Consider the following 13,306-nt stretch of genomic DNA (forward strand, 5'->3'; position numbering starts at 1 on the left):
TATTTGAAGCACGGGAATATTCCATTTGAAACCTCCGTCTGACGCCGTCGGTTCCAAATGAATTCCCGTGCTTCAAATACTCAATAACACCCGGAAATTGGCCAACAGACGTCATATTTTTACATGACATGATTAAATATCGAGGTAAAAAAACACAGAAATGGGATCAATTTGGATCAGTCATTATACCATCCAGGCATTAGAAAACCTGAAAAAGCCCACACTGCTTTGATACTTTATTTCAATCAGACAAGAACTACCGGGGATATTTTCAAATAACAGCGTCTGATGGGCATCCACCCTTCTTAATGTCGCATTGTTTAGGTTGAAGAAATTAACCGTAACCGTGATGAGCGAGGCTGATCATCGTTTTCACTATCTCTGGCGTCTGGCTCAAACAAATAAGGCCATTTTTCACAACTGTTGTCACGATTTCAGGTTTATACAAACCTGTAAACAAGATAATTTATCCTCTGAAATGTACATGAATTCTGCATCAGCCCTCATATCTATTCCTCACATGACGTCACAGAAACGCGCCCCTCTGATTTGTTGAAATTTCGTTCGTGGGTGAGAATTGTGCACTGTTGTCAAAAAGGTCGATTTAAGTTAATTAAAGATCGAAATGAGTAGTTTTAATGATGGGGTTTCATTTATAACGATGCCAATAAGTGATTTATGTATTTGTACCCCCCTAGAGTATATGTGATCTTTAAGCAACAGCAACAAAATTCTTATAATGCATCCCTACAGGGTTTACCTCATGTGGATATACATGTATGATCAAGTTAAATCCACACTGATTCCTTTTAATGGTGTAATAATGTCTCATGCTTTGTAAATGACCCACAGGGGTTAATAAAAACAGCTGTCTCCAAATCAAATGTGAAACTACATTAAATTTCACAATGGATTCTTAGGACAACTTGAACAATATGTCTAGTGGTTAGTAATACACTGGAAACCAGGAAACTAGAAAAACTGGATAAGCAGATACTTTGGTTGTGTCCCTAACTGCATCCCTAACTGTCATGTTGAGGTGGATAACTGCAATACTGTGGTGAAAAAAGGCTGAGTTAGAACATTTTCTTGGTCACCTTAGCAGTTTTATACAGACACATTGATTGTTTAAAGAAAGCATCATCAAGCCAATTGTTAGTGTTGTCTCACAAGACATTAGACCCATTACTACCTTCAGTGAAGATGGGGACAGTAATTCACTGTGCAGAGTTCCCTGCCTTAGGCATGCCAGGAACTGAGATCATGATTTCAAATTCAATGTTCTCCACGATTATGCTTCTGGATTTGTCAGCTCCATACCCATGCTCATGGATTTCAATCAATCGATCAATCAATCAATCAATCAATCATCCATCAATCAATGTGAACACTCATTGATAGGAGCTACCAGTATGTTTCTGTTCATTTTACTTCATCTCATATTGGATTGTAGATTAAGCTGATCAGATGATGGACTAAACTTCATTTTAAAAAATGTTGAAACATCTTGTGATATAAGTAGCAAAGCTAATTAGCTACTAATCAACCCCTTGATTTTCCACAATATTTGGATGGGATACATTATGTGAAAACAGTTATCCATATATTTAGTATTATAAAAAGTGGAATGATTTTGACAGCCTTCGTTACTAGCTGGTGATGTCAGTTGAACTACAATGTCATTGTAGTGGCTGTCCTCTCCTCTGTGCAACAGACATATGTCACGTTGAAATGAACAACCCTTCTCAGCTTACTGTGCAGTGAATCACCAACAGGATGTCAACAAGATACAGAGACTGTGTAGCTGATATGTACATAGCTGAAATTGGCAGGTATTGGACAGCTGTTATGCTGCACGTAATGGTATTTACTGCAGTAGTCAGTATTATGTAAGGCTGTGAGACTGGTTTGGGCAGTAGGCCATTATATACTTAAATGTGTTCATGGCCATGGGGATTGTAAACAGCTGGGACTGATTTAATGATCTTTTGTATGTCAAGATACGGGTTAGTGCTAGTACAGTAGAGGGGCGTCGGGGTAGCCTAGTGGTTAAAGAGTTCGCTCGTCATGTCGAAGACCTGGGTTCGATTCCCCATGTGGGTACAATGTGTGAAGCCCATTTCTAGTGTCCCCCGCCGTGATATTGCTGCAATATTGCTAAAAGTGGCGTAAAACTAAACTCACTCACTCACTTGTACAGTGAACTCCCTCTAAACCGACATCCCTCTAATCTGACATTGTACTTGAATTTCTGCATCAGAGAGTCACATTTTTTGTATTGTCTTTTTTGTCAAGTGCCTAGTAAGAATTGCACTATCACACAACTTGCTTCCTGTACTGCTTTTCTAGCCAATATATCAAGACTTGAATTAACATATGTAATGTAGGAAAGCTCATGTATAATGTATTGCTAGACCAATGCTTAGTCTCAGAAGAAATAGGATTTGGATGGAAACAAACAACTCCACTTAAATTGAAAGGAGACCCAGTAAAATAAGATATAGCCTGTGAAAAGTCCAGACTTCAGAAAAAAGTAAATTTATTGTATATGATTTCAGGTAAGTTACTGTTAATTTTTTACAAATGTCTGTTATCTGCTTGATTTATTACCTCTCTGTAAGCGTTCAAGGTAGAGCGTTGCCCACAGCTACCTTTCCTTATGATAGGAGGCATGTTAAGATAGGAGGCATGTTAAGATAGGAGGCATCTTATGATAGGAGGCATCTTAAGATAGGAGGCATCTTAAGATAGGAGGCATGTTAAAATAGGAGGCATCTTAAGATAGGAGGCATCTTATGATAGGAGGCATCTTATGATAGAAGGCATCTAAGATAGGAGGCATGTTAAAATAGGAGGCATCTTATGATAGGAGGCATCTTAAGATAGGAGGCATCTTATGATAGGAGGCATCTTATGATAGAAGGCATCTAAGATAGGAGGCATCTAAGATAGGAGGCATCTTAAGATAGGAGGCATCTTAAGATAGGAGGCATCTTATGATAGGAGGCATCTTAAAGAGTCACTGGTATTCAGGCATGGAGGATTAGGCAAATATGGGCATGTTAGATTGCTCATAATATCAATCTTTGCTTTGTCTGGTGCAGTATACATTAAACAAACAATCAAATATCTTTTCCTTCAACAATTTTTTTTATCTAAATACTTGAAAAGGCATGCAATTTTATTAACCGCATATGATTTAAGCATATATTTAACTTAGTGGGATATAGAAAGAGTGTGCAAGGCTAGCATATACTCTTGTGGTGTAGAGACAACAGTGCATGTGTCTGGTCCGAATAGCATTCTAAGCCAAGTTAAGTATGAGTGAATTTAGTTTTACGCCACTTTTAGCAATATTCCAGCAATATCATGGCAGGGGACACCAGAAATAGGCTTCACACATTGTACCCATGAAGGGAATCGAACCTGGGTCTTCGACGTGATGAGTGAACGCTTTAACCACTAGGCTTCCCCACTCATCCCAGTTAATTATGAGCTTCATTTGTACTGGTGGATAGGGTCTGTGGTTTGTGTTGTAAATATTAATGACTTCTGTACACATGCAGTATAAGTTATCGACCCGTGAAGGTCCGGGTTAGAATGAGCCTTCAGTAACCCATGCTTGTCTTAAGAGGCGACTAACGGGATCGGGTGGTCAGGCTCGCTGGCTTGGTTGACACATGTCATCGGTTCCCAATTGCTCAGATCAATGCTCATGCTGTTGATCACTGGATTGTCTGGTCCAGACTCGGATTATTTACAGACCGCCACCATATAGCTGGAATATTGCTGAGTGCGGTGCATAAAACTAAACTCACTCAATCAATATAAGTTATCACCCTTTTCTTCAAGTCACCTCAAAGAAGTGAACTCAACTCAGCTGTTTTTGAAGTGCAGTGACATCTCACTAAGTGGTCTGTGCTTGAAGTAAATGCGTGGGTTTGATTTTAGGGCGGGTAATGACATCTCACAGAGTGTTCTGTACACTTGAATCAACTGAAAGCTTGATTTTGAGTAGGACCAGAGTTCACAAGGAAATAAGTTTTCATTCTTAAGCAAACAGCAGTCCCACTCCCTCCTGTCCATTTGTTTGATGTATACAAATCTTAAAGAGAGTTTTAAAAGTATACTTTATGTAGAGATAATATTGTTGTAACTAGACTTAATATGAAACGATGAATAAGGTAAGGATACATTGTGAGCTTTCATGAGATAAAACAATTTGTGATTTTATTTTCTGTTTTGATGCAAGATAATACTGTCGCTAGAATATATTACTTGCTACTTTTTAAATGCCCGGCCCGGCCCTTAATTCTTTTCAGTTTTAATATTGATAAATGTGTTTATTAGTGTTTCCAGTTCACTACTTAGAATAGCACTAAGCTCATGAGTTTCACCAACATCTGAAGCCAGTATCACATTTCCTTCCAAATCCAGCACTCACTCACTCACCAAAAAATTAAAATAACAGAATTTGGTTCTCAGATTATTTGTATTCATCTCAACTTCGTAAGTTACCTTGTTATCTCACCATGCTGTCCTCGTTTACATAACAATCTGTATCTGTGCAAAGTGTATATCTTGGTGCAGAATCCACATAAACTCCACTGGTGAAAGCAGTAGAGTATTCATTAAATCAGGGAGCAACTGCCTCCAGGTTTTAATCCCGGTCGGCCTGCTTCAACACCAGGTGGGTCATTGGAGCAGATAAGATGGGCTGACTTGGAAGACAGAGAGAGTCTTACTGTGCAACCTTGGGTAACATCAGTAATAACAGACAGGCTGTGCAGGTATCACAAGGTAACGCTAGTTAAACTCACCTTGAAGTCTCATCTGGGGAGTCGTGAGTCGAGAAAATAGACTTTATAGATCAGGATTGACACAGTCACTGTTTGTCAAACACATTTGAAGGACTATGTGTATTCTTCCTGAATCAAGTAGTTACTTAAACCTCACTCGTGTATTGAGTCATGAGTGGGATGTCATCACAGTGTTTAGATTAGATGACACTTAGATATTCGGGATGAGATATTTGGTGTACTTTATGCTATGAAGTTTCAGTGTTTAAGATGCAGGCATTTGTCTTGATTCGGAGGCCAATATTTATCATTCATGTCAGTTAAATTATTATTGGAAATTATTGACTTCCAAATTCATGCTAATTCAGTTATCTACATATTGACTGTGTAGATCACTTGAATTTTGCTGGTAAATAACAAAGAAAATGGCTTTTTATGTTTTATCATATGCTAAGTTATGTATTTAATTTTATGTCAAAATACCTCAAAAAATTAAAAAATTGCTTTTAAAAAAAATACATTTTTTAACAAAATCAGAAAGTAAATATGGCCAATTGTTCCATCCAGGTTTGATGTGAATGCATAATACTCAGCATTTTTCCTGTGAGTTACATTTGCTTCATCATGTATTTGTTATGGCTGCCATGGTGGTATTTGAGTGCTGCATCATTGATCAGTCCTTCATGCATGAGTTGCTCATATACATATGGAACACTTTGGCATATTGATATTTACCATTAATAATACATGGGAAACTTTTTTGATTTGAAATTAATTTTATGATAACAATTATTTGGGTTTAGATTGCATATTATGAAGATTTTGATGTCGACCAATCTGACAACTGCCTATATTATCACATTTCTGTCGTAAGAATACCCTCTGTACATATTATGTTTTATGTAACACAGTTACAGTGTATTGCCAAGAATTTTTAAGGAATTTGGTACATTGTTCACAGACTGTAATTTCCCAAACTAGTCTAAATGAAAATATGTTTTGAAACATCCCTAGTCTGAATTTACCAAAAGCAAACAATAGGAAGTACTGTGTTCAACTGAAAATGTATTTTATTTGTAATAATTTACTTAATGATATTAAAACTATATTTCAAGGAGCAAATATCAATTATAAAAATGAAATCTATCAATGCAAACAAAATTTATTTCTTATTTTTATCCAAAATTATTTGATCTGCTCTAAAATTGATATGATAAAAATAGAATTAAAAAGGGCCCTGCAAAATATAGAATTAAATAGGGCCCTGCAAAATATGAAAACAAGATCCAGTCCTCTGTGTTTCTGTTTGCGTGGGATGTTTGGCTGAAGTAATGTTTCCCACTGGGTTTGTGTTTATGAAATGTCACCAAACAGTTCATGTACATTTCACATCAAAGACAATGTAGTTAATTCATTGTTAGTGTTGTAATCAACACCTGACATTATTGTTGGCATTGATTGTTTATTCATAGCCCTATTGAGGAAGTATGCTTTTATATATGTTGTCTCCATGGTTACCATAGTGTGGCTGTCTGCACAGGCTTGTGAGCATCCCACTGGCTGGATATGTAGGTCCATTGATTCACTCTGGCTGTTGTACTGAGGTGTTACCTGGGTGTAGCCTGTTGTACTTACCTGTTAACACAGTCGTCTATTTCATTTGTAAGGAAGTAGCAGGCCATGTGACTGTGAAATTTGGATATTAATTGTCAGAGACTGATATTGATTACAAGGTAAGATACCTGAAATAGACGTGGTCTGAAATGCACCCAGTCTGATTACAGGTGTAGATTTCTGTTGTTTGCTTTGTCTTAACCATGATTATGATTATTGGAGTCAGCAGATAAGACAAGTTGGTTGGAATATTTGGAAATGTGCATTGTAGTGTTGTCAAAGCAGTGTAATTGAGGTCGTCCTTGGAAGATACACGTCTTATGAATTATTGATTTACAGGCACGGGTAGCTGTTTGAATAGAGCTCCTACACTGATCAATGCTGTGTTGTTTGGCAAGCCAAGTGTATCAGCCTTGTAGGGATTCTATGATTCTGTGGTCATGTAGAAATATGCAGAAATTATCTTATCTAGAGATGGTCAGTGCACTTCTGGTCATGTAGACATTTGGAGAAATTGTCGATACATGCATAGAATAATATTTTGCAAACAATACCTTTCTGGTAGTCTGAATGCACTTGTTTTTAAATGACTGTTTTACATTTTAGTGAAAGTAAAGTGACAGGAAAAGCCAGTCAGGAGTTGCTCAATACAGTCTACCAGGCTGGAAATGAATATTTTTCAGTTATTCGTTGATACAAATGTGGCAGTTTACCTTGTTAGTGATGAAGCATATGATTATTTGTTTCTTAAATTTTTTGAAACAAGAAATTTTGTGATCAAGTTTTGTTACATTGTTGAAATGTATCGTTATACTCCAATAGCGTAGATCATTGCTCATGATATCAATCACTAGATTATGTGACCTGTGAAGATCCGGGATAAAATAGGTCTTCAGTAACCCATGCTTGCCACAAAAGGCGACTATGCTTGTCGTAAGAGGCGACTAACGGGATCACATGTCATCGGTTCCCAATTGCGCAGATCGATGCTCATGCTGTGTGATCACTGGATTGTCTGGTCCAGACTCGATTATTTACAGACCGCCGCCATATAGCTGGAATATTGCTGAGTGTGGCGTAAAACTAAACTCACTCACTCACTCACTAGATTATGTGGTCCAGATTTAATCGTTTACACATCACAGTCGTGTAGTATGAATACTGATGAGGACAGCATTAAAGAACAAGGTGATTTAGATATATGGCAAGCTGAAAACACAGTTAGATTTTGTATACAGGAAATTACAGTTGTAATGAACTCAAAGGCTCCGCTACCTGTGGTTTGTTATGATCTTAGTTTGTCATACGCATTTCTTTCAAAATATACAGCAAGTCACCCAAACCAAGAAAACAGAACATTATATCCCTCAGTTCATTGTAAGCCTTCTATACATAGATGGCTGTATTTGTCCAGATTGTATTAAAACAACATCAGTTATGGACTGACGAAGGTGTGGTAAGAGGATGTTGATTATCCACAGCACAGGTTGTCTTTCCGTTTTAGCGGCTTGTAGAGTCAGGGTCCAGCTGTCATCTCACAGCATATCCTAGCTGAGACAGAGATGGGGTAGTCTAGTTGTTAAAGTCTTCACGGTTTGGATTCTCTACATGGGTACAATGTGTCAAGCCCATTTCTATTGTCCCCTGCTGTGATATTGCTGGAATATTGCTAAAAGTGGCGTAAAACCAACCTCAATCACACTCACTCCTGGCAGAAATACTTTATCAAGGTACACATCTTTCATAAAGATATTGGTATATGATGGCAATCTTCAGAGATTTTCAGTGATTATGGAGTTGGTTTTACATCAAATATATCTTTAACCCAAGGTGCAAGTTCATGTTAGGACAAATATATATTTGTTGCTTAAATTCTGCTCGCAGCAAAGTCAAGCTGTAAGACACTGGAACAGACAATACAGTGACTGACATCATGAGCATCAGTTTACATCAGCCAAGTCAGGGAGCCTGAACAAGCAATCTTTCAGTTATCTTTGATGACATCGTGGACTGAGGAAAAGAACATACAAACCCGGATCTCAACAGAGGCTTTTTGGACAAATTCTAATTAATCGCAAAACATCCGGGTTGCAGAAAACATTGTAGATCAGATTTCTCTTTTCAGAAAAAAACACCAGGATGTGAGATGTTTGTCTGATTAGTCCTCAACTTGTGCTACAGATTTAATGTTTTTAAGCAAACAGTCCAGGATCAAAATAGAGATGTATAGAAAAACAAACAGTCTTATGAAAAAATGTTATCAAAAAGGTACAGCTGAGAAACTAAGCCTGATTTGGCTGTTTAGTATAACCAAGTGAAAATCTTTGTAAGAGAAATCATAGGGCACTTGTGTTTGGAAAAGTCCCATTTGATACACATTAAATATTTAAAGGTACTGAAGGATGCATGTCTATGTATATGATGATGGATAGAACAGGTGCAAGGAGAACATTTGTTTATTTGTTGTATAACGCCACACACAGCGATATTCTAGCTATATGTTGGCGGTCTGTAGTGAGTGAGTTTACTTTTACGCCGCACTCAGCAATATTCCAGCTATATGGCGTCAGTCTGTTAATAATTGAGTCCGGACCAGACAATCTTGTGATCAACAGCATGAGCATGGATCTGCAGAATTGGGAACCGATGACATGTGTCAACCAAGTCAACGGAGTCTGACCACACGATCCTGTTAGTCGTCTCTTACGACAAGCAAGGGTTACTGAAGATCAATATTCTCACCTGGACCTTTACGGGTCAGGTCTGAAAATAATTGAGTCTGGACAAGACAATCCAGTGATCAATATCATGAGCATCGATCTAGCCAACTGGGATACAATGATGTGTCGACCAAGTCAGCAAGTCTGACAACCCAATCTGGTTAGTCACCTCTTTGGCAAGGAAAAGAGTATGAATGGTTACAGAAAGGTACAGGATGAATGATATTAGCTGTGAAGAAAGATTGATGTTGATGATTCAGAGGCAGATGAAATATGATATTGATTAACGTGAGTCGCAGATAGGCAGATGTGAATTGTTACAGAAATCTGAGGTGTAAAGTTATTATTTCTGAAGCAGGTGCCGATTGTTTGTTTGTTTATTTGTTTGTTGTGAACACCCCACTGAGCAACCAAGTCTTGACCAGACAATCCAGTGATCGTCAGAGCACAGATCTACACAATGAGGATACGATGACAAAGGTGCAAAGGGAATGAACGAACACTGAGGTTCAGCTTATTGATACCAACGTAGATTGGTACTGAGTACTGTACACTGTAAACACAGCAAGCAGATACCAAATTTTGAAATAACAACAGCCCCACTCTTTCCACAAATTCACATTTCAAAAGCACCCTGACTCAGTGAACATGAATGTTATAGATTTCAAGTTAAGTGTATGGCAGACAATGTCAAATTTCACGTTAGAGACTAGTCAGACCATTAAGTATTAATGACATCGCCATGTGTTGCCACACCTATATGATTACTTATGTAGTAACTGTATTTGAATGAAGCCATAATGTATGGAGTATCACTTGAAAAATGACCCACACACTGTGTGGTATCGAGCTGTTGTATGAGCAGAATAGGCCTGAAGGGAAACATTCAACATGTCGATATTTCAGTGTATCAAATTTAATTATTGAGATGTGGTTGTTCGCGTGATGGAAGATGGAATGTTTGGATGCATGTGTGCTGAATTTCATGTTAAAGTTCATTTGAACAGTGTACAATTCAAATTTGGGTAAAATATTTCAGTTCAAATGTTTGTTAAGGATGAAGATTGTGAGTTTAAGTTGTTTGTTTGATCATGGGGTATCTAAACTAAAATGTTAATTTATGCAGTGTTTACATTTTTTTAGGCCCTGAGCCACCCAAAAATTTAAAAGACTCTCAATGTATTATTTTTTTGCTCATCATTTTTTTTCATATTTTTAAAAAAGTAGGCAGTAATCCAAAGTTCAACAAAATACAGAAATTTAATGGCTAATACCTGAACTCTTCAGCACTGAATCATGCACAAAATGTCCCATAAAACAGCATGTCAAGACAACCAATCCATTTCCTGAATGTGTCTGTGTTTGTGTAGTAGGGTGAAGCTTACTTCAGAGTTTTCAGTGAGTATTCTTCAGTTGTAAGTTTTCAACACTGATTTTGCACCAACTTCATCGTATTGAGATATTGCAATTAATGCAGTCATAATGATATATTGTGGAATGGCAGAGGTGGATATAAATGAATGTAAGACTTGTTTTGCTGTCTACAGTGATGTTTCAGAGTCTTAAATACCACTGAGTTGTATTCATATAAGAATAAATGAAACGTGCCAAAATGCTGATAGCACTTTTAATAATTTAAAACTAGGGATGCCATCTTTCGACGTTTTTGAATATACATACCATTTATCTAATTGAAAAATGAGTATATATTTACATGGGAAAGGTGTCCCTTGTCCACTCTTCATACTACATGCAGACTTGATAAATACCTTAGAGACATTATTCTGTTGGTAATACCACTCCTTTTAAAATTTGCACTTCATAAATTGATTTTTCTAAAGCAGCACAATACACAAATGTCTTTGTCTGCTAATTTCGTCAATCATTACCTGTTATATCTTCTCTGTTACTGTTTAGTCTCTTTCCTTCTCTCTTTTTGTGTTCTTTTTATATCTTTAGTCTTTCACCTTAAATAATTTCAATCATTCATTTTCATTCATTCATTCATTCATTCATTCATTCATTCATTCATTCATTCATTCATTCATTCATTCATTTTAAGTCATCTGTATGTTTTATGCCAATTTCACCGAAACAAATCATGTTTTATAAAACGAGTGCCTTCCCTTCTTAAAGTAGGAACCTTTTGAGACTTATTTATTTCACGTTTGTCATCATTTATACGGATGACTTCTTGTCCGGACTATTTATAGGACCTCTTTCAGTATATGATTATATAGTAAACTCACAGTTTAAAAAAAAACCTTTATGATGCATGTACATGTCAGTGACATGTTGTCAATGGCTGACAGCAATTGACTGACAAGCAATTGACAATCTGTGCAGTGCATTCCTTTTTGCTGATGTAATAGACGACACTACAGGTATGTTTCTTGTACAGATACTCCTCTACTGAGATAATGTTTTCTTATATTTCTCTTTTTGCCTTATTTATGCAGAAATAAATCAAGGTGAGTGATATTTATTGACAGCACTGTTTGTCCCCACATTAGCCTGCTTGTTGAGAACATGGGCCATGTCTGTTTCTGTTTCAATCATTTGGGTTGCAAGAAGCTACAGTGGCGATGAACACATCACATGGATAGCAACATGTTCCTTTATGTAAACTGTGTTGATTATGATACTTGCCAGAGTTGATGTGCATAAATGAATGTGTTGCTATCAATTTTATTTTTTTTTCTTAATTCTGTGCCTCAAATTGTTGTTATAATGCTGAAACAGACATGTAGTTTCAAGCCTTCTGCTGTATGTATTTATGGCCATTATCAGGGTTTTTTAATATAAATAATTGAAATTTATGTATTATTTTTCCTTTTTCAGCCAAAACTTATTTTTTTGTTTGGTCTGAAGCCAGTCGATACCAGGATGTTTGGGTTGAATATATAAGTGTCAAAAATGCAAAAAGCAAACACATTTATTTACTTGTTATCAATTTACATATAGCCATCATGGCTTTTTGTATTGCTTTTCTGAAACCAGCAGTACAAAGATACTTGTTTTTGTTGAGTCCAGTTTGTAAATCTGAACAAGCAGGTACACCACACACCACCCTGTTATAGAATTGCTGTATATTGTATGGAGTCATGTATGTTATATCTATTTCTGTATCTGTGGCTGTATTATAGTATACATGTATTCCTCCAACAGCTGTAGACATGTTTTGCACTGGTCGTGTCGTGAATGTCATGTCAAGTGTGCATGTTTTAGTTTGGTTAGATATCCAGCTATGGAATACTTTAAAGTAAATTCACTAAGTGTATGATGTAAGGCCAAAACTAATAATTGATTTAATTTTGGTAGAAAACCAGTTAGGGATTAAAAATTCATAATAAATTTATTATGTCAGAAAATGGATTTTTCAAATGCTCCCTCAAGGGGAAATACGGTGCTTTGTAAGTAAATTAATGAGGAATTTTGTCTTAATGACAATAACCTTGTGTTTGTCAGAAAGTATATTTTTATCGAATCGCCAGGTTATGATTGTATCTATCTAATTATTTTGTACTGCTTTACTTTTATGACAGTCAAGATGTGAAGCATGGATGATGCATTGTGGTCAAACACACTACAGTAAGGCTGAGAAACAGGTGGTACATTCATAGTCAAACACACTACAGTCAGGAAGGGAAACAGATGACACTATGGTCAAACACTACAATCAGGATGGGAAACAGATGACACTATGTTGAAACACACTACATTCAGGATAGGAAACAGATGACACTATGGTTAAACACTACAGTCAGGATGGGAAACAGATGACACTATGGTTAAACACACTACACAGGTTCAGGATCGGAAACAGATGACACTATGGTTAAAACACTACAGTCAGGATGGGAAACAGATGACACTATGGTTAAACACACTACAGTCAGGATGGGAAACAGATGACACTATGGTTAAACACTACAGTCAGGATGGGAAACAGATGACACTATGGTCAAACACACTACAGTCAGGATGGGAAACAGATGACACTATGGTTAAACACACTACAGTCAGGATGGGAAACAGATGACACTATGGTCAAACACACTACAGTCAGGATGGGAAACAGAAACAGTTAAATGACACTATGGTCAAACACTACATGGTCAGGATGATGGGAAACAGGTGACACTATGGTCAAACACTACACAGGATACAGTC

At 36.9% G+C, this 13,306-nt stretch overlaps 1 protein-coding gene across 6 annotated transcripts in view; it reads left to right on the forward strand.

The window, feature by feature from the left end:
* Positions 1–13,306, forward strand: part of LOC124264713 (trafficking kinesin-binding protein 1-like) — an 83,099-nt gene that overhangs the window by 37,696 nt on the left and 32,097 nt on the right. For 2 of the 6 annotated variants that reach the window (XM_046699482.1, XM_046699486.1), the window contains one exon: positions 11,593–11,604. The exons of 3 other annotated variants lie outside the window; for them this stretch is intronic. In XM_046699482.1, coding sequence (XP_046555438.1) covers positions 11,593–11,604 — 12 coding nt within the window. Of the gene's footprint in view, positions 1–11,437; positions 11,518–11,592; positions 11,605–13,306 lie in introns of those variants that run through there. One more of the 6 variants, XM_046699489.1, reaches the window with a different exon arrangement.

The sequence above is a fragment of the Haliotis rubra genome, unplaced genomic scaffold (genome assembly GCF_003918875.1).
Source record: "Haliotis rubra isolate DU_JTF1 unplaced genomic scaffold, ASM391887v1 Scf94, whole genome shotgun sequence".
NCBI lineage: Eukaryota > Metazoa > Mollusca > Gastropoda > Lepetellida > Haliotidae > Haliotis > Haliotis rubra.